Below are 21,568 nucleotides of genomic sequence, written 5' to 3' on the forward strand. Positions count from 1 at the left end.
TTCATCTAGTAAATGAAAACTATGTCGTTCAACAGAGGGCTACCAATAATACATATTAAATTACGGGATGCTTCAATATGCTTCGCATGTAGAAATATATCTGAATTGAAAATATACGTTATATTGTAGTTTACATATTTAACTTTTACAAATTAGAATATATATAAATTAGTTAACTATAAATATACATACGATAAGTTTTGATTTTATCCAAGTTTTTATTTATAATCACAGTTGCTTGATCTAGATTTTTTTGATGTGTTTGAACCATTACTTCACCGATCTTGATCTATTACACCATTCAATATTAATATGAGCCTAGAATTTGACAATTAAATTCTTATTATATGGGACAACATATTTGATTGCCTAGCTTCACTCCTTTTCTCAAGACAAAATTTCCATCATCTTGTATTTTATACACTGAAAAACCATCTTCAGTAATGGTAGTTTTATTGTAAAATTTTTTTGAGAAATGCTTGCTTCATCAATTTTCCACCATACAAGGTGAGGATGGATTTATTATGCCATAAGACCATGAATCCTAAACTTTTCAACAACTCTATATCCTTCATGATCTTCATTAAAATCTAAAAATTTTAGTTGAAATAATGTCATCAATTTGTGATAGATTTGGATGCTTGTCATCAGCTTGGAGAAAAATCGAGATATGAGCATATGGCGATCCTCTCTTTTGGAACTCTCTTGTATAAATAATTGGAACAAATGAAACAAAAATTTATAATAGCAACAAATTTATATGTTATATGGACCTATTTATGCAATATCAATCAATGACAACAATTTCACTTGTAATAATTTTTAATGAGTAATTTATATAAAATAACATATATACAAAATCATGCTATTTCAAACAAAAGCATAACTTACTTGCTATTGTACGGTCAAAATAATTTTTTTCTTAAGATCTGTTATTAGTTTCTACAACTTTATCTCAAAAATTTTGTTAATAATATCAATACGATCTTCTATTTTTTATTTTTCTATTTATGCTATGAACCATTCAATTTCAGATCATTTTGGATTGCATGTGAATGTCAAAAATAAATCAGATAATTTTGAATCTTACATCTTGGGCTTCTTGCATAGGATGATGAGAGAATATATCTTTTCCAACTTCATTTGACATAGTATCACCTCTAACAATTGCATCTTTAGATCTTTATAAAGCTTAGTTTTTAGTTTATTCTAAATTCTTCTTATCTATTCCAACCTTTCTTCTTTAATACATGCATAATAATCTACTAAGAACTGTTGGAATTACTATCCACTACATAGCAATGCAGTGTCTTTATTTTGTCTTTATTGAATTTTATATGCATAGTGCTCACAAATGGTCAAATTCTTTCTCTTTTCATTATTCATGCTCAAAATAGCTTTATGCCTTATTCTTGTTCTATAACCATCTTCTCCATAAAGAAAAAGTAATTAATGGTACTACATAGCCATGGAACATAGGTGCAACTCCATAAATTTTTACAAATCTTCTCTTCTATGCTCAATAATTAAATCCCGATGAATATTTTCTTCATCAAGATTATCAACAATCAGAGCTACAACTTTTGAGTAGTAGGGCATATTGTATTCTCTATCACCAGTTTTTCTATTATCAATCAAGTGTAAAGTAAAATCTGTAATAGCACTCTCTCTAAATATATCATTCGCCATTTTGAATGATTTGAGCAACACGTTGCAATCGTTTAGTATTTTTAACAATATTTTCATAACTTACTGATTAGATTTACATATAAATCTTGACTTCTAATCTTATTTTGCACTTCATTTTGGGTGTTATGGATATACAATTAAGCAAAATATGATTTTTTTTCCCAACCATAGGAAGCAGAGAACCAATTCGATAATGATTTTATTTATTCAATCTAAACACATAAGGACAAGCAGACCTATTAATGGCATGATCAACTTGACCCCCCATAGAAGTAAATGTAAGTATACTATTATAACTTTTGATATTCTCATGAAAGCTGCTAGCAATCTTCCTTTATGGGTAGTCAAGTAATTCTATAAGTGGCGATGGAGCTTCCTTAAGAAGCAAAAGTTGCACTTTTTCTTTTATACAACAAAATGTAAACTTAGGATTTCAAGGCCTTCATGATTTTTTTGATTTTTCCTCGTACCATATCAATGCACCATAATATTCACACCAACAATTTGGTTTCCTAATATTAAATACTATGTTCATGCCATCTATAAATAGAATATTACTTTTATTATCTTGTAATATTTGATAGAATAATTTTATGTTTGCATGGTAGATTGAGAAAGGATGCAACGGAAAATAAGAAAATATGGTATATGGAATAAGTGCAAGTGAGACAACGTAAGTCAAATATTGATATAGATCATATTTGAAATTAAGTCATTAAATAAAATAACATTTGCTTATGCCATTTGAAGTTTTTTGTAGAGAATACAACTATAAAAATAACTAAAATCCAAGTTATCTATCAAAGTTATTTGTCAAAATGCTTTATATCCATAATTCAACAATAACCACAAATGAGATAATATAAGTTCAATCTCAATGGGACATGAATATGTAGATAATTAAAATCTAACACTGATTGTGTTAACTTGACAATACTCACTAATTACAATACTTTATTTTGCCATTTTTGCGATTGGTTCCTTCGCACTTACCATGTTGATATCATCAAACTCAAAAATTACATATACTATACAGAAAGTATGCAATGTAAAATAATAAAAAAATAGTATATGAAATAAGTGTAAGTGAGACAATGTAAATCCAATCTTGATACGGGATCACATGTTGAGATAAAGTGATTAAATAACATAATATTTTTTTATGTTATTTGAAATTTTTGTAGAGAATACAACTACAAAGATAACTAAAATCCAGATTATCTATCAAAATACTCTATATCAATAAGCCAATAATAAATATGAGTGAGATGATATAACTCTAATCTTAATCGAATATTTCATAAATAATTAAAATCCAATATATATTGTATTAACTTGAAAATACTCCTTTACCACAATAATTTATTTAGGCATCTTTACTTCTTTTTTATTTCTTTCCTGTATTTATAATTTATGTACTACTCATGCGTTTATTATTGATTACTTTGTAGTTTAGTTTTCTTTAAGTCATCCATAAAAAATTGTATCATCAATAATTCAAAATAAAAGACTGATTCCATTATCAAGTACTATGTTCATATCATTCACAAACTTAACAATCACATTTGCAAATATTATTGGGCTTAATTACTTCAAAAATCTTAAAATTTTTGAAAATTTTTATTTTTATCCAGAACTTTAGTTCATTACAATCAGATCATCAAAATTTTAAAATATTATAATTTTTTTCTACTTGCTACTCTTATTTAACATCATGATAGAAATGATCACATGCTATCATGTGATATATAGTGGAAGTTAATGTGATATGAAATAACTGATGTGGAATCTTTGTAAAATTTTTCTTCCTCGTTTTTTTCTTCTAGCTAAGGTTTCTATTTTTTACTTTATCTTTTTCTCTTTACTACTATCTTCTCTAAAATTTTAGCACCTCCTACACCACCATTAGTAACTCTATCTCCACCATCACCAACTTCAAAGCTTCCACCATGACCACCACTATCAAGATCGTCTTTATTGCTACCACCAAATCCACCATCGCCACCCCCTATAACCCTTAAGAAGTAAGCCATTTTCATGGAGTATATGTTAGGAAGGCAAATATCTTTTATATGATAGTATATTGAAGCTATAAAACTCCTTCAATCATACTAAGCCCATGTGTTTGTCTCCTCCCTAAACATAAAAAAGATGAGGTACAAATGGTAGAGATTTTGGAGAAGATAATAGTAGAGGAAAATGGAGAAAAAATGAGAAGTAGAAATCCCAGCTACAAGAGGAGAAAAAGTTGAAAAAAAGAGTTTAAACCCTAGTTAGAAGAGAAGAAAAAAGGAGAAAGGAGGAGATTAAACCTTAACTAAAAGAGGAGGAAAAAGGAGAAAAAGGAGTTTAGAATTTTACGTCAGCTAGTTTCATGTCACATTAGCTTCCAATATGTATCATATGGTGTCACGTGACTATTTCCACCATAATTTTTAGATGGAAGTAGCAGTCAGGAGAGAAATTATAATATTTTAAAAATTCGATGATCCGATTGCAATGAATTAAAATTCATGATAAAAATAAAATTTTTTAAAAAATTTAAGATTTTTAAAATAATTAAGTCATATTATTGAGATAATCATCAATGATAAATTTGTTAAGCTAATAGTGAGTATGAAAATTAAAAACTGACCAGCAATTATTGGCTAAAATTCATCATCGCCAGTATCTTGATCAATTATATCAATCTTAATATTATTTTCATCTTCTTCAATAAGATCATGTAAGCTTGTTAAATTAAACAATTTTTATAAATTACTCATACATACATTATACAAATTATCAATTACCATGTTCATATCATTCACAAACTGAACAATCATCTATGCAAATATTATTTAGATAATCATCAATGATAAATTTGTTAAGCTAATAGTGAGTGTGAAAATTAAAATCTGACCAACAGTTGTTGGCAGAAATTCATCATCATATTATCTTGATCAGTTTCATCAATCCTATCATTATTTTTATCTTCTTCAATAAAATCATGTAAGCCTATTAAACAAAGCAATTTCTACAAATTACACATATATACATTATATAACTAATGACATATATTTGCAACATATAATAAGAAACCTGTAAGTGCTATCTATATTAGTTTTTATCATACCTTGATTATGGTTCCCACCACCACCAAGCGCAGCACCAATTCTCATAGACATTTTCATCTATTTTTTCTTTGCCAGTATAGTCCATCTCCTTTGTTTGGCAAGCCTAGTGCTAATCTGTTTATTGTTGGTTGCAATAAATACAATGCATATAGGCCATTGGTTATGTGATATAAATCTACAAAAGTAATCATATTTGAATAATTTGCAAAAGATAAATTTTTAAAAAAATTATATCCTGACATTGCACGGGCTGTTCCATTCAAATTCTAACTAAGTAGTATCTAATCCAATATGGTAAAAACAATCATTACTTGCCGATCAAGATCACCGGATAATATATCAATCTTTCTTTTGCCAAGAGTAATTAGCTTCGTTTTTCTATTGCACAATTGCTTATCCCATATCGTAACTTTTGTTTCTCATTTAAAATCTTTCTCCTCTATAATCTTGCCCAACGATAATATTCAACTTTGCAAATAATATTTACTCAGTATAACGTATAAGGCATTTGTTGTCCACGATGATAATCCTCATGTTTCTCAACAAACATTTCTGACATAAAATGAAATGCCTTCGTAATCTCGCAAATCGATAATCGACCATTATATCTAATTTTGAATAAATATTTTACCACACTTAAATATGGATTACGCATAAAATACCAGTTGATACATAGTCAATCCTAAACAAAAGCACCACTTGAATATCCAAATGATTGCAGACATAGAGTAAAATGGCAAAATAAAAAAAAAATAAAAAAATAACAATGGATAAAAAAAAGATTATAGAACATGAAACTATACCTTCTACTCTCAATAATATCTCCGATAATAGAAAAACTTCTCTCAAATAATATTCAGCCATTATAAATAACAAATCCATAAAATTCGAAGTGGCAAACCCATGACAAAATAATAGGTTATATATTAGCTAATCTAAATTTCTAGTTTCAATCTAAATTCTCAGCTACATTAATGATAGTGGAATGAATGATGAATAATCAATAATAATTTATTAAACTTCAATTTAATTCACATGATTGAAATTTAATTATAAGAATATAATTATAAGTTTTATGAACTATAATATTTTTATCTATAAGTTATTGTTTTCAATATTTTAATAACATAATATTTTTTATTTTTTTTAGACAGTATTTTTAAGATGCTTTCAATATTTTAATAACATAATACTTTCAATACTTTAATAACACAATATTTTTTATTTTTTATTTTTAAATAATATTTTAAAAATATTTTTAATATTTTAATAACATAATGCTTTTCACATGTACTTCTTATTTTCATCTGGTACGAGGGAGATTTGTTTTGATTGAGATGGCATTAGTAGTTGATAATTCTATGTTTTCATTAACAGAATTTAATCTCTCTCTCTCTCTCTCTATATATATATATCTTAGAAACACTAGATTTCCTGCTCTAAAGGCGAAACCTTGGGGCGAAATCGAACCATTGCAACCTAGTCAGAGCTGGGAAAAAAACCTCTGGGCAGCAAAACCCTTGAAAAATCTTGGAGGAGCTCCTGGCAGGATATCGGAGATGCCTCCGAAGGCTGCCAAATCGAAGGATGCTGCCCCCGAGCGGCCTATTCTGGGTCGGTTCTCCTCCCATTTGAAGATTGGAATCGTAAGTGTCGAATCCACACCTCTCCCTGAAATTTTTCTAAGATCTGGCTGTCGAGTTGAATTCCATCGTTTGCAGTCGCGAAGCAGTCCTTAGGACCTGTTTTGATTTTGGAAGGAGTTTAGGTACTTTGGATCGCTATAAGCTCTGATTTTCGATATTGGTTGCTCTAGTTGATTTTATTAAAAGAATTAGGATCTTTGGAAGTATCATGGGCTTCATTTCTAAATTTTAGTTCTTCGGTTTTAATTTCAACTGCACAAATATCTGCTGATTTGCAAATTTTTTCAAATTCCACTCTGTATACACGCTTTGCTTCAGTATGATTTAGTTGCACTGCTGTTGCTCAGATGATTTATTTTGTACTGTTTATGTTTGCTTAAAATCATGTCAAGTTATATCAGTTGAAGATTTTAGCTAATTATGTTAGCAGCATGTACTTATTTTCTTTGTTGCTTTTGGACGACTAGGAATCTGTATTATGTGCTCATTTTTGCATTTTATAATAGTTAAATCTACAATTTTTAGACAAAATGAAATGCTAGAGACCATAAAAATGGATGTGAAACATTTAGTTTGTATCTCCGTTGGCAATGTTATCCTTTCTGTTTGATCAATAAATATGTCTTAAGGTCTTCTGTTTTTTTCATTTCTTGATACCTTCTGTTATACAGAATTTTAGAGTGCTTTCTCTTCTTTGGCTTCTCTAATTTGATCTTATTATTAGTTTCTGATGTGAACCTGGAATTGGAAATTATCATTCTTAACTAATTAGTGGCGTATGTCATTATTTTGATTCACAGGTTGGGTTGCCTAATGTTGGGAAGTCAACCCTTTTCAACACACTAACAAAGCTCTCAATCCCAGCAGAGAACTTCCCTTTCTGTACCATAGAACCAAATGAGGCACGGATTAATATCCCTGATAAAAGGTTTGATTGGCTCTGTCAATTATATAAGCCAAAGAGTGAGGTTTGTGACCAATTCTCTCGACTTAAATTTTCTTTTCATTGCTATAAGTAATCTCCTTATATTTTGATATGATTTCATTTGTGCTTCTCAAAGAATAAAGACTCCACTAAGGTTTCGCATGTTCTGTTATATTTTCTTGCAACTAGTTGAATATTGTTCTTGTTTCTCCTTTCGAATGCACTATCCAGAGACTGTGGTGTCAGGAAGTGCGGTTAGAGATTTATGGGATTGATACATTGATGAAGTTTAGCTTGATGCCATGTTATACAACATGGTTTTTAAGTGAAGGAGTCCTTTGACAGACATAAATGCCCTATGGTCATCTAATGGTAGTGCTGCTACTGTGAAGCTACAGTGGTCTTGCATTCCTATCCTGTCTTTTTTCCTTGTTACTATCAGGGTAACCTTCAGTGTAATTGCTGGCTGTTGGTAAGAACTGTATTCTAGGAGAACTTAAAAGTTATAAAAACCCATGTCCTTTTTCATGTTGCGTGCTGTGTGGGTTGTATCTATTTCAGACTATTTACTGTTGACCTCTTGTTCAAGCCATATTTTTCTAAATAATATAACAGCCGTATGGGATGGTCTTCCATTCAGGTAATGGCATATTTGGAAATACATGACATTGCTGGACTTGTAAGAGGGGCTCATGAAGGGCAGGGTCTGGGGAACAACTTCCTATCTCACATACGTGCAGTTGATGGCATCTTTCATGTGTTAAGTAAGATTCTTTGTCTTTCTGCCTTTAGGACAAGAGATTCTCATTTCTATTATGTGTTATTGAGTAGTAAAACCAACTTTGGTGTCAAATTTGCTCAGGTCATGAAGTAATTTGCATAGTGTGATTACTTGAGGTAAACTACTGTTGTTTTTGTTTTATTGCTATAGCATGTTTTCACTTGCAAAGATATGCAACTCTTTGGATCATCAAGTATTCCCCTTCCAGTGGGTAAAGCAGGGAGAACTTAATTACATGGTCATGTGCTGCCTCAGAGTGCTCCTGGATTTAGGATTAGAAGAAAAAAGGGAAGATAAAAGAAGATTTGAAAGTTGTGAAAAGCGATTTCCCATTTAGGGATGTCATATTGGATATATGCTTGATGCAGCAAACCTGTTGAGCCAAAGAATAATTTATCACTGTTGTTTATATGTTTGCGAATGTTAGCTATGTGCGATCAGTTAAATGACTAGAAAGATTTATATGTTTTGTACTTTACTAAGAGACCGAACATTATATAAATGGGTTTTGAAGGATCATGTACTTGGATCACTTGGAATGCACCATTGACTATTTATGTGGTCAAACATGATTAGATTGCCTTTCCTTCTCAGCACTTGGGCACTTCTATAGTGACAATCTCCTATTTAATATGTCCTCAATCAGGGGTAGGGTTAAGTTTATTAAGCTGTAGTGCATCTTATGCAACTTTCATACGTATATGTGAACCCTTACATGGTGACCATATCAAGTTTTTTGAAAGTTTCCATGTCAGATTCTTTTGTTCACCTAGACACTTGTCTCATATGTCTAGGTAATCTTGAGTTTTCATTTGTTCCATAAGCTTATCATTCAAGACTTTTAATAACAACATACAATAAATTGATGCCATTATATTATTGTTTCACATTTTCATTTATTATGTACAGCAGCAAGAGTTTATGAGGTTTCATTCTTTTTCTTTTTAATTTCTTTTTTGATTTTTCATATATTGGTAGTAGCTGAAGACACTTTTGTCATGTGCCAGGAGCATTTGAAGATCCAGAAATAATTCATGTTGATGACTCTGTGGATCCGGTTAGGGATTTGGAGACAATAAGTGAGGAACTACGACTTAAGGTATTTTTGATCTTTATTCTTAAGAGATATGTTGTCTGCTGTAGGTTTGCTAGTTATGTATTAAGCATATCCAGATTGCTGGATATATTTGAAGTGCTTTATTTTGTTGATCTGTCAGGTGACTTCAGACTCACCCCTTGACCCAACCCAACTATTTTTAATATACATGCTATCAATACATGCCATTTTTTTGTACCCACCTTACCCCATATTAAAAGTTATCCATCATTTTTGGTCTTTGCTATTGTTATTTTTGTGCGGCTTATATCTATAATGGAGCATTTGTATTCTCAAATGCAATCAAAAGAATGCTCATACATTTCATTGTATTTACTATTATCATGTATTGGGCAGTTAGTAAGATGGAGTTTAAAGCATATACCATGTGTATTCATTTTATGTCTCTTCAGAGAATCTCTATGAGATTCATTCCACAGGATTTTATCATAGTTTATAATAACTTAGGTTAAATGGTGGAATAGCTTAAACACCATGTAAGTTCATGGAAGCATGCAGTATTATATCCTTTATGCTGGATGCTTTATTTTTAAAATCTCATATGTTGCTTTTTATAAGAAGCATTTATTGGCCCTGCAAGATGATAGTATGTATATTGTGCAAACCTTCATTAATTCTCTATTGCAATTAGAGCTAAAATTATATGCATACTGAATCCTTTTTTTGGTAATTTTCTTCTCATAGATCTAGAGTCTAGATCACTTTCAGGTTGGGATTTGTTTTGTTGAGCAAGATGATAGTATGTATATTGTGCAAACCTTCATTAATTCTCTTTTGCAATTAGAGCTAAAATTATATGCATACTGAATCCTTTTTTTGGAAATTTTTTCTTCTCATAGATCTAGAGTCTAGATCACTTTCAGGTTGGGATTTGTTTTGTTGTGAAAAATATTGTGATATATGTTTCCTAGTGAGCCAAGGATCTTGAGTTAGATTCTTTGGATCCCTTGGTCATTTTTAGCTTTATATAAAAATTGAGGATGGCTGTTTTATATGGCCGCCGTCAGCTTTTTTATCATCTTCATAATGAAAAAGATATCTATTTTCTTCAGATTAAATATAATTTTGAGATATAGTAAACACAAGGAAACACATATAGAACATATATTTAGAGCCCCATGCTTCTTTTACTCTAATTTATTACTATTTTTAAAATTTTAAATTCATGTTTGTGCTTTGTTTAACTTTAAGCTTCAAGAATTATGCACTATAATTTGTATTTTACATCAGTTTCCTAGGTCATATTTTTGTCATAATTTGTTTTGCTGTTGATACCGCCCCCTCATAGTGAAGCTTTTTGTTTCCAAAACCTAAAAGTGTAAGCATTTTTAACCTCTTATCTACTGCATTTGCTCTTTGTAGGATATAGAATTCGTGGATAGGAGGTTGGAGGATCTTGAAAAGAGCATGAAAAGGAGCAATGACAAGCAGCTAAAAATAGAACATGAATTGTGTGAGAAGGTTGGCAGAATAGATTTGCTGGAAATTAATTAATGAGATGCATACATTTCTTCATACTATGTTCTTCTTGCATGAAGTTAATTATAATTCATTCATTTATTGATCTTGTTGAACATATTTCACGTCATAGTTGCTTTATACTCATGGTTTCTGTAGTTTGACATCTGTATATTGTAAAGGATGGTTAATAGAGATGAACTTTTATTACCTCAGGCTTTCCATTGATTTTAGCTATGGAGATGAGTGAAGGAGGGAGAATTAGATTGTGTTGATCATGCTTTTATAATAAACAAGATGATGTTTATAGACGTGTGTATTGAAAGTTATTTGTAAAGGAGTGTGTTATGGCTCACCTGTTCATTGATGGAAATGACCAAATCAGTTTGATATGTAGCTTATCACCATACTATGTACTTGAATGCCACTAATATAGGGCATCCAAGTTCTCTTTTATATGCTAAACAGTAGCCTAGAATGCTTCATATCTAACTATAAGATAACACTACTGTCTAGCATAATTGGAAAGAGATCATAGAGGATGGGAGAAAACAGAGAACCCAGAATAGTTGAAGATCTCATGATTATCAGTGTACATTAACTCGAGCTAGAAATTGCATTTAGTATCGTACATATGGATATCATTTAAAATTCTACTCCAATTACATAACTCTTCATCAGCCAGTTGTAGCACGATGTTTTTGCATAACATATTGGGCTGTTTAAATGCCTTTTTATCCTTCTCTGGTGGACCAAAAAGAAGGACAAACATCTGTTTTCTATTTATTCATCTTTGTTAATCGGAGTAAAATGAAACGAGGTAATGTTCTTCTGAGTTTGTTAGTGCGATTGTGGAAAACTTGAAAGCTTTTTGCAGTGTTCTGAGTTAGTAATTCTTTATATTTTCACATACAGGGTTTGTCTTGTTTATCCTTGTAGCTTTTCCTTTATCCTATATGATCCAGACCTTTGTTTTGGCCTGAAAAACTCTCACTTGACACTTAAATATGGATATTTTGTATGACACTTGCATGGTTCATTAAGAAACTCTTGGATACTCAAAGGACCCACAAATAAGATACGTACCGATACTTGACACAAAATTTGAATTCATGTAAAATAGCCTTTATCAATAGTTTGAGGCTATAAAATCTTTAATAGTCTGGCATTACTTTCTCATGTTGCAGATTAAAGCATGGCTAAAGGATGGGAAAGATGTTCGCCTAGGTGATTGGAAAGCTGCTGATGTTGAGATCCTGAATACTTTTCAATTACTTACTGCCAAACCTGTTGTCTATTTGGTATGAGTTTTGTTTCCCTAAATTTAACAATTTGCTAATATCTAACTCATGCAGTTGTTATCTTCCAAAGTAAGTTTCTTAATATGAGTAAAGGATTGATTTTATGCTTAGCTTCATGAAACACGAAAGCATGAAAGCAACCTCTCTGCATGCCGGGGTAAGGCTACATATATTTAACTTGCAATGACGGGAGCCTCATGCATCAGGATGCTCATTTTCAGCTTCATGAAGAGAAAAATTGAGTTATTAGTTTATAACCACAAGGAAACATCAATTATGTGCAAGTTTGACCATGTGATATGGAGCAATCATCCTGCATAACCACTTTTATATAAAGAGGCTATTCAACTTGCAAGTTTGTCTGTACCTACTGAAATATTTTTAGTTGTGCTCCTGCAATCGTGTTCAGATATGAGTTATCTTTTTATCCCTGTGTAGAAGTTGGAGACTCACCAGTGCTGTCAATAATGATTGCCTGAATTGTCATTATAAAATACTTGGTGAAGTTGGAATATGTAAGTCTAATCTTGTTAATCACCTTAAGGATGACATGTTCCTCAGATCAAGTGGAAAGAAACCAAGGCTATGTTTTCAGGGTTGTTGATTAGCAGTTTGTTTGATCAAATTCCATTGAAATATTGCTTATAATTTGGGAACAACATGATCCTGCCATTAGGATCTTCTGAAAAGTTGGGTACACACGAACCAGGATGGGTTATACATGCATAGTTCATGCTATTATGATCTCACGTCATGTTTGTGAAGAAGCAAACTTTTTGGTCATAATGCTAAATCTCTTGCATGTATTCTTGGTGGGCCTTATACTACAATAACTTAGTGCTGTTAATGTAATATGTTTTATTGGTGGTATGATGCCTGACAAGAATAAAATAGGTAATTGAAAACCAGTTGGACTAAGATGATGCATGATTAGGCCTATCTAACCTGTTTGGACCTGTAGATGCTCTCAAAATCATGCCTATATTTGAATGGCAACTTTTAGTCTTTCTGTTATTTGCTTGCATGTGTAACAAGACCCTTTGAGCATTTTCAAAATTTATCTATTTAAAACTCTGTATTATAATAAATATCAACTTGCAATATTTGTCATGGATTAAAAGTTGTGCTATTGCTCTTTCTTCCATTCATTCTTCATCTTGCACTTTTTCATTTATGTGAAAACAATATTTTAATGCTCTGTTTGTTGCCATATTTTGTTTGCAGGTGAATATGAATGAGAAGGACTATCAAAGAAAAAAGAACAAGTTTCTACCCAAGATACATGCTTGGTATGCCTCCCACCAATAGTGTTGAACTGTTAGAGTAGCATCTGGCCGTGGCTTGAAATGAATTTAATGCTCTTGCACCCCATGTTACCCTTTATGTTTGGCCTATGTCTTTCTTTGGCAACATACTTTTGTAAGAAATCAGTGTTTCAGATCTGGAGATTTAATAAATTAGTCACCCTTATGTCATTAATCTTTTGGACGGTTCCTTGCTTTATCATGTTATAGCTGTTGTGATAGAACTGTAGTGTAGTCTTGTGCCCTTATTTCTGTTTTAGACAAAGGAAATTTAGGTTATTTCATTCATTTTCTCATAGAAACATCAATATTTTTGTCTGATATTTTATTACTCATACTTTTAGGGTGCAGGATCATGGTGGTGAGCCTATTATTCCTTTCAGCTGTGTTTTTGAAAAGAATCTTGTAGATATGCCAGAGGGTGAAGCTCCTAAATACTGTGAGGCAAACAAAATACAGAGGCAAGTTTTTAATGAATTGCATTCTTGGTCTCATCTTTATTAAATATTTACTGACCAATAAACTGCATGGGTTCCATGCAACATGTAAGGAAAAATGTTGCACAACTTGGACATGATGATCAGGACCGAATGGTTTATGCCTTACTGTTCAATTTTAATTGTTTTTCATCTTTCCCATCCAGTACCTTTTTCTTAACCCTGATAAACCAGTATAAATGTACATGTTATATTCCTTTATGTGTGAATTGTGCTCTCTGAAAGTCATCTTGTTCATATACAAAGCATTATTCTAGGATGTTTGTGCTCCCATGCTCTCTCTTTATGTTGAGGAGTTTTGATTTGCTTATGAAGAAGAAATTTAGATCTTCATTTAGAAATATTCTTTTTTTTTCTCTCTTTGGTTAAAAAAACATATGAAAAGTTTTGATTTGACTTATGAATGAGAAATTTAGATCATCATTTGAAAATATTTTTTTTTGTTGGCAAAAAGGTAATGTTCTCAAATTAAGACAAAGAATTCTGATGTGGTTGAATATCACCAATGTGCGCCTACGTATTATAGCAGCGGAAGCAACAGTATGCTTGAGTAGTAATATTTCCTGTTTGCAATATTTTTTTTCTTGTGTATGGCATGTAATGTCTTGACTCTTATATGGTGACTCAGCATGCCCAACAACAGATAAGTACTGATCTGAGAATCCTCCCATATACTTTGTTGAGCTAGCATATTACCTCATCCATACTTGAATATTGCTATGTCAGCCAAATATTACTGTTTAGCGACAGGAAAATTTTGTGAGAAAATTTCACCTGTTCTTTGCACTGTTCCTCTACACTTTGCCAAGTACTCAGGCATCATTACTCTTTTGAACTTCATTGCATCTAGCAGTTAAACTTCTCCACTGAGCCCCTCATACATTGTATTGGAGCTGATTAATTCATTGTCTAGAACTGTAAACAATGTTCTTTCTAAGGAAACACTTGACTAGAATCAAATTATATTACTTGTTATCTACTTATTATCTTTAGCTTTAATGTCAAAACTGTTGTCATTACTTTTACTAATTTTTGATAGATATTTTGGGCTGTTCAGTCCTCAGAACATTTTCTGCTACAGCTAGTGATTTCCATATGTTCTTTAGTAATGCATGCACTGGTATAGACACATCAGAATATCCATATAATAAAGTTCAAATTCCTAATCACTTTTATGCTTTGGATAGATAAAGATTAGAAGATTCATAATTTGCTAGAAATATGGTTGTTCCAAACTGAACTAATTTGATGGTTTGAGAGTGTGAACTTATGACGGACAAAAAATTTCTTGTAGGTACTAATATTACTTAAATTTATTATTTTCTTTAAGTACATCCACGTAAAGTATAATATTGTAACTCTAGAAGGTCTGGCAAAGCTAATATATATGCCTGTTGGCTAAACTAGTTTTTCTAAGAAAATAAGAGATGTTGTGCCCATTAAATTTCAAACAATTTGATAGGAGGTTACTATCTCTTGTTTGCTTTTTCCATTTGATGATTTGACCCAATCAAAGAATTTTAGGACGTGATTTTATTTTGGAACATAGCTCATATCATATGCCTGTCACTGTAAGCTTCTGATTTGGAGGTTCTAAAACATGGCATTAAAAACATTATGCTTGACAAAATATTAGTGAGCTTCATATGTTTTTACCCCCAAAATGCTAGATTTTTCTGACAGCTTTGTACAAGCAATGACTTGGATATACTAGTCAGCATTCTTAAATTGCATGCACACGCATTCTGAACAAAGGTTTATGTATATGTGTGTAAGGCATATTTCTGAAATGTTTGGGCTTTATGTTGCTGCAGTGCTATCCCTAAAATCATAAAGACTGGTTTTGCTGCAATCAACCTTATATACTTTTTCACTGCTGGTCCAGATGAGGTATTACCTCTTCCGAACAGGCATATTACCATATTTGACCTATTTGATCATGTGGTTTACAGTACATGATGTTAAGGTTTTTGGTCAACGTCTCATTCACTTTCAATCACAACTTGCTGGTTGTGGTGAAGGTTTCTTACCATCTGCTGATTTATATCCAACTTAAGATAATTCGTTTCATAGCAGTTGGTACATGTAACTGTCATTTCTGAAAAGGAAATTCTCTGTGATGATGAGTTACTCTGCATGCTACATTCATAGTTTCTTTTCAATATGATATTTACTACCAACGATGCCATCTCTTACCCTGTGATTTGTATGACAGCTGCAAGACTAGAACAGCATAATGTTATTTATTGACTGACCGGATGGCCTCTCTTATGATGAAATTTTGGCTGTTATTAGGTAAAATGTTGGCAGATCAGACGGCAAACCAAAGCCCCTCAAGCTGCGGGTGCCATTCATTCTGATTTTGAAAAAGGTTTTATATGTGCCGAGGTATTTCCGCTATCTTACTCTGATTGCATAGACATGAACTTTACTTATTTATTTATTTTGTGACTAGAAAGTCATGCTATGAGAGAGGTGCAGTTTAGAGATCCCACTTATATTTTCTCAGGGTGGTGAAGACATTTAGGGCCTCTTTGAGTAATCTGTTGGATTCATTGATTGGGCAGTCATCTGAGATGGTCATATTAAACCCCACCTCCCCCTGTTGAAAGCCTGAAGCCTGCGGGAGGAAGAAAAAGACCTCCCTGGGTCTTTTGTTTCCTTACAGCAATTTTTGATGTCTTTTTTCCTTATCTTCTCCATTCTTCTATCCTCTTCCTCTCCTCCCTTATTCCCTACCCCCTACAACCCCTCTCTCTTCCTGATTCCTGCGGGAAGGCCTTAAACAGTGTGGATGTGACCTCTGTGTGAACAGTATCATCTGACCTACCATGATTCTCTTTACAATTTCTTATTTATAGAAAAAATCTGATATCAGCTGAAAACATTATGGTTAGCCAAGGATTGCAAACTTTTGATTTTTAGTTCCCAGTTATTTTAGATGCTTTTGAAGATTCTTAACATATCCATGAATCTCAATTTAGCGTACTTTGTATTATGCACTTGTCATGGGCCTAAATCCCATCTGTAGCATTGTATTTCAACTGTCTTTTCAACTAGAGGAGGAAATATCGTGTTTGTTTTCAGTCTTTGATATGATCAAATGAAGATGGAAATCACTGGCATAGGATTTAGCTTGTAAGGTTCTTACCATAGTTAATTAGTATCTAAGTCATTAATGGGTAGGATTTGCATATGCATTTCCTGGATGGGCTTTGGAGATAATCTTGGCCTTTTTTTATATGATGCTTTTAATCATCGTATAACTTTGCATGCTTTCTGGGTGCTGCAGTCTTTCATTCTTCTTGTTTTTGACTTTATAGTGTTCTGTTATGAAGTTATGGGTTTTTTGTATCTTGATTCAGACAGCAATAATGCAGTTCCTTTTAACTTAGGCATCAAGTATGAATTATTTCTATTTAATTATTTCATATTGGAAAATGCTCCATGGAACTAACATTAGTATCCAAACATGAGACAACAGTTTGTGTGAGTAATGCTGTCCTTTGTTTATGATAATACTGTATTTATTCTGTGTCCACCCTGCTTTTATTATTTATGCTAATGAGAAAGTGGGATGCTACATTTTTGACCAATATTTGCTTCCAATATCTCGTGTGTCTGTTGTTACTACCTAGATATATTGTCTCCATATCCAAGTGTTAGTTCACTTTCCTGCTTCAAATTTTAAGCAACAAAAGCAAAAATCTGTCAATCCCCTTTGTCAAGGAGCATATGTGCAAGATTTTAATTAATGTGCAATGCAGTTACTATTCACTTGTATTACATAGGATAAGATGTTTAGCTTATATGTTGCTTGAATCAAAATATTTAGAAATACGTAGGACATAAGTTTTTATTTCCATGAAATGATTTTTTATTTGGTAACTTGTATTGTCTTCAGGTCATGAAGTTTGAAGATCTAAAAGAACTGGGCAGTGAAGCTGCAGTCAAGGTACTGGACTATGGTAACATGTACTTTATTTTGGATGTCACGCCCACTGTAGTTAGTGGCCCCTTCTCATTATCTACATTTTATTCTTCATAATCATGAAAATATAATTCCTGATCTTTTGTGTTGCTTCTTACAGGCTGCTGGGAAGTACAGGCAAGAAGGGAAGACCTATGTTGTTCAGGATGGAGATATTATCTTCTTCAAATTCAATGTTTCTGGGGGTGGGAAAAAGTGAAAACTCTTTTTGAAGGTGATTGCCCTTTCTAAAGTGCTCCTAAGTTCATGCTTTTGCTGTCATGCATTTGGATTGCTTTTTTAATGTTATCTACTTCACTAAATGTAGGTCATTTATATACTTGGTTCATCAAATGAAGTTGTACTGCTGGGAGCAAATTCAAATTTTTCCTGAAACAGATTGTAAGGACACTGATTCATATCATATATAATATCCTGTCTGGTGGCTTTCAGATCCATATATGTATATCAAGTACCAATTCAGTGTGGAGAACTATAGCTTTATTGTCTTGTGAAGTAAATTTTTGGTAACCAAGTCCATAATTGAAAATATCTGGGTTCTGATGATCACTGTAATGGTACCTTTTCTTCCCTTTTGCTGTTCTTTGCTTGATCACATCCTGATCTGAGCTGCTTTCATAAATCAAGCTGTTTTCACTCTCAAGGATATTTTCTTTGTTTGAACAAAACAGAATTGATTATGTACTCAAAAGGAAATTTGAATGCCCTGTGTTTTCTGCATATTTATGGCACTACAAGTTAGTTACCTTTTTAACCTTGTCCTATTGGCTATAGTGTTAAAGAGGAGAGGCTTATGTTATTGCATATTGCTTGTACATTTTATTGTTCACATTACTAATTTTGATGGCACCTTCACCGAGTTATGTATATGTAGTTTTGATCTGTCTATTACTTTGTTATATACTGATCATTCATGAATGACATAATGATCCAGATGATAGCAACTGGAGTAGTCAATAGGTCCAAGTGAGGGATAAACCCATGGCATATATATATATATATATATATATGGTTCTGTTTATCTGCTATGCAAGCATCTTGCTTGCATTTGCTGAAAGATCAGATTCCAAGGTTATCAGTCATTTTAATTTTATGATAGAGTGCCTAACTATCTGTTATTTGTCTGGCTAACTAACGGTCAGAGAGCTTTTGAAGGGCACATACCTTGCAGTGTGATCTTGTAACTTGTGAAGATGGGCGAAACTGAGATTCTAAGCACTGTTCCTGACTGATCCTATGCTGTAACTAGGCAGTTGGAGCTTTGTTAGGGCATGTTTTGTGTTGCTTAACAATGGCCTTTCGAAACTTTCAAAGCAAAAACGTACCTTTTAGAAAAAAATAGTGCTTGGTAATAGTGTAAAGAGGTGCTTCTACAGGAGGAAAAGGTCAAAAAAGTGCTTTTAGGAGGACCTATGCTACCCAGAGCCTCTAATTTAGTCTGAAGTATCTTCACTCGATACTTGTAAACAGACATTGGGATGCCACTTTGACATGTAAATCTTTGGATATTAAAAGGATCTGACAAGTAGGCACATAGCCGCATCCAACACACGAACCTGAGTCCATGTGACGTAGAGGAGAAGCTAGGAAATATAGCTTCTGGCTTCTTTTATAATAGCTTTTTTAAAAGCACAAGCAACACCAAGCATGCCCTTAGAAGTAATGCTTATAATGTCAATCATGTTGTCATTAGCATTCCTTTCTCTGTTCACACTCCAGCTCCTGCCCTCTTGTTTTCAAACTTTAGCTGGATTTTACTATTATTGGAATGTAAACTATGCTTGTAAACTGCGGCCAGTTCTTGTATCTATCATTAGTAGTGAATGGTTTATATGCACCCGGATGCGATTCTACTTGGAAAGAACCAAATGCAATACATGCAATACTTTAATATATTATAAGAACTTTTACCGAGTGCAGACTGCAAGAATGGATTACAACAGGATTCTCAAGAAGCATACCAAATTAACATGATGCCGATGAAAAGGTGTCTGCCTTCCAGCACTGCCCCTAACAAACTAATATGCCCATGGATGTCTCTTCTCTATGAAGACATGCAAAAATGGTTTTGTTGGACATGCATGTTGTTTCTAGATGCAAGAAATTTTTTGAGAGGATGAAAAGGAGGGGATGATTCTCGAGATTGAGTAATGGGGTGTTTTGAAGGACTTGTGTTGTTATTTTGATAGCTAAACTTTATCAAGAGCTGAAGCCCGTTCTATCATGATATAAGGTTGGCCCTCCAGCTCTGGGTACAAAAGGTTCTCATCAGATCATGCAGATTGGTCCTATGCAAAATAATACTATGCAATAAGCAACCCTTGGCATATCCGTAATTTAAAAAAGAATGTCCAAGGCAAGAAGGTGCAGCAATGTCCTGTTATATTTTTTCCCATAGAGAACTCCATTGAGGCTGCTGATTAGAGTTCAAGATATATATTAGGATCGTGGAGGAGATAATGTACTGAGACCGTTTTCAGGGTTGGGAGATGCAATCATGTTGATGGTTGAATATGGGCTCGTATCACCCAAGGTAAAGAGGCAATGCGGTTTATTTCTTTTAGTTGAGTGAAATTAATGCCAATTGGTAATTGTTATAGAATAAAATCATGGGTGGTGGACCTTAATTTACAGAAAGATAATTCTGTGAATGGTAACCTCAATTTTCCTGAAGCAACGCAAGTATGAGATAAATCACATGCAACAAAGTTCCGCGTAGATGCATAATTCTATTTACATGGTGTGGAGATAGATGACAGTTTGAGAACTTATTTGGAGTTTGAATTTAATACTAGAATATTATTTGGGCCAAAATGTTTATAAAAAAATACGATGTTTTCGTTTTCTTTTTGTTTTTGGTAGAACAAAATATAATATCTTTGTTTCTATGGAATGACTAATCAGCAATGGAATGGATAGAAGATTAACCAATGACCTAGAATTATTTTCTATCTTGTTCAATAATTGGACCATACTTTGCTCCCTACACTAAATTTGAAAGTGATTCCTTTTGATGCAGAACTAGAACACCACCCCTCATGCGCAAAAGTTGCCACGACCAAAGCCTGTCATTTTGAGCAACATGCATTCGTGAACTGAAAGTGTTACTATAGGATTTTTATTTATTTTTTTTCTTGAAAATAGGGCTGAAAAATGAATTCTAAAACTCAAACCTTACATTTCTTTAAGAATTCAAATTTTCATTCTGATTCTGATTCCAATTCTGTTCACGAACCAAACGAAATATTTGGCCATTCTATTTTGGATTTCCATTTTAATTTCGATTTTGATTTCAAAATTTTGTTCACGAACCAAACAATTCAGAAGATTTGACCATTCTATTTTTGATTCTCATTTTAATTCCGAATCAAACACCCCTCCGATCAAGCCAGTTAAAGTTTGGCCAGAGCGTTATAAGACTCAGCTATGTGTGTAGATTTTGCTGATGAGTTGCTTAGCTATGTTCCTCTCAGACCCACTGGGATTTTAACCAGCATGAGAACAGAACATGACTTTATCGTTTGATGAAGAGTACTAGGATTCCTGAACTTGCTAAGATGCAAGTATAAGGTCAAAATTTATGAAAATTTTCAAAATTCATATATAAGTGGCTTTGTTGAAACCAAAATAGTTGCATGTAACGAATATAAACTAGTCCTTAGGATGGACTTCATTGAGTTGGCCAAGCTAATCCAATCTTGCATCTTGGACCAGTATCTTATGAATAAACACCATAAATAGCG

General features: G+C 32.7%; 1 protein-coding gene across 1 annotated transcript; it reads left to right on the plus strand.

The window, feature by feature from the left end:
• The first annotated feature begins 6,222 nt into the window (after positions 1 to 6,222).
• Positions 6,223 to 18,374, plus strand: LOC105059805 (obg-like ATPase 1). Its single transcript, XM_010943253.4, has 13 exons — positions 6,223 to 6,451; positions 7,252 to 7,419; positions 8,017 to 8,140; positions 9,165 to 9,256; positions 10,637 to 10,735; positions 11,920 to 12,033; positions 13,258 to 13,322; positions 13,682 to 13,798; positions 15,649 to 15,724; positions 16,130 to 16,222; positions 17,739 to 17,789; positions 17,926 to 18,039; positions 18,133 to 18,374. Exons 1-12 carry the CDS (start codon positions 6,365 to 6,367, stop codon positions 18,022 to 18,024), a joined length of 1,185 nt encoding a protein of 394 aa, XP_010941555.3. The 5' UTR covers positions 6,223 to 6,364; the 3' UTR covers positions 18,025 to 18,039; positions 18,133 to 18,374.
• The last annotated feature ends 3,194 nt before the right edge of the window (positions 18,375 to 21,568 follow it).

This window comes from Elaeis guineensis, chromosome 10 (assembly GCF_000442705.2).
Source record: "Elaeis guineensis isolate ETL-2024a chromosome 10, EG11, whole genome shotgun sequence".
NCBI lineage: Eukaryota > Viridiplantae > Streptophyta > Magnoliopsida > Arecales > Arecaceae > Elaeis > Elaeis guineensis.

What these genes read in the sequence shown, in the direction of transcription:
- LOC105059805 (XM_010943253.4), top strand. Translation starts at nt 6,365, where the DNA reads ATGCCTCCGAAGGCTGCCAAATCGAAGGATGCTGCCCCCGAGCGGCCT. An exon ending in AAGGTTTTATATGTGCCGAG is followed by an intron (nt 16,223 to 17,738) that starts GTATTTCCGCTA and finishes TATTGTCTTCAG; the next exon opens with GTCATGAAGTTTGAAGATCT. An exon ending in GCAGTGAAGCTGCAGTCAAG is followed by an intron (nt 17,790 to 17,925) that starts GTACTGGACTAT and finishes TGCTTCTTACAG; the next exon opens with GCTGCTGGGAAGTACAGGCA.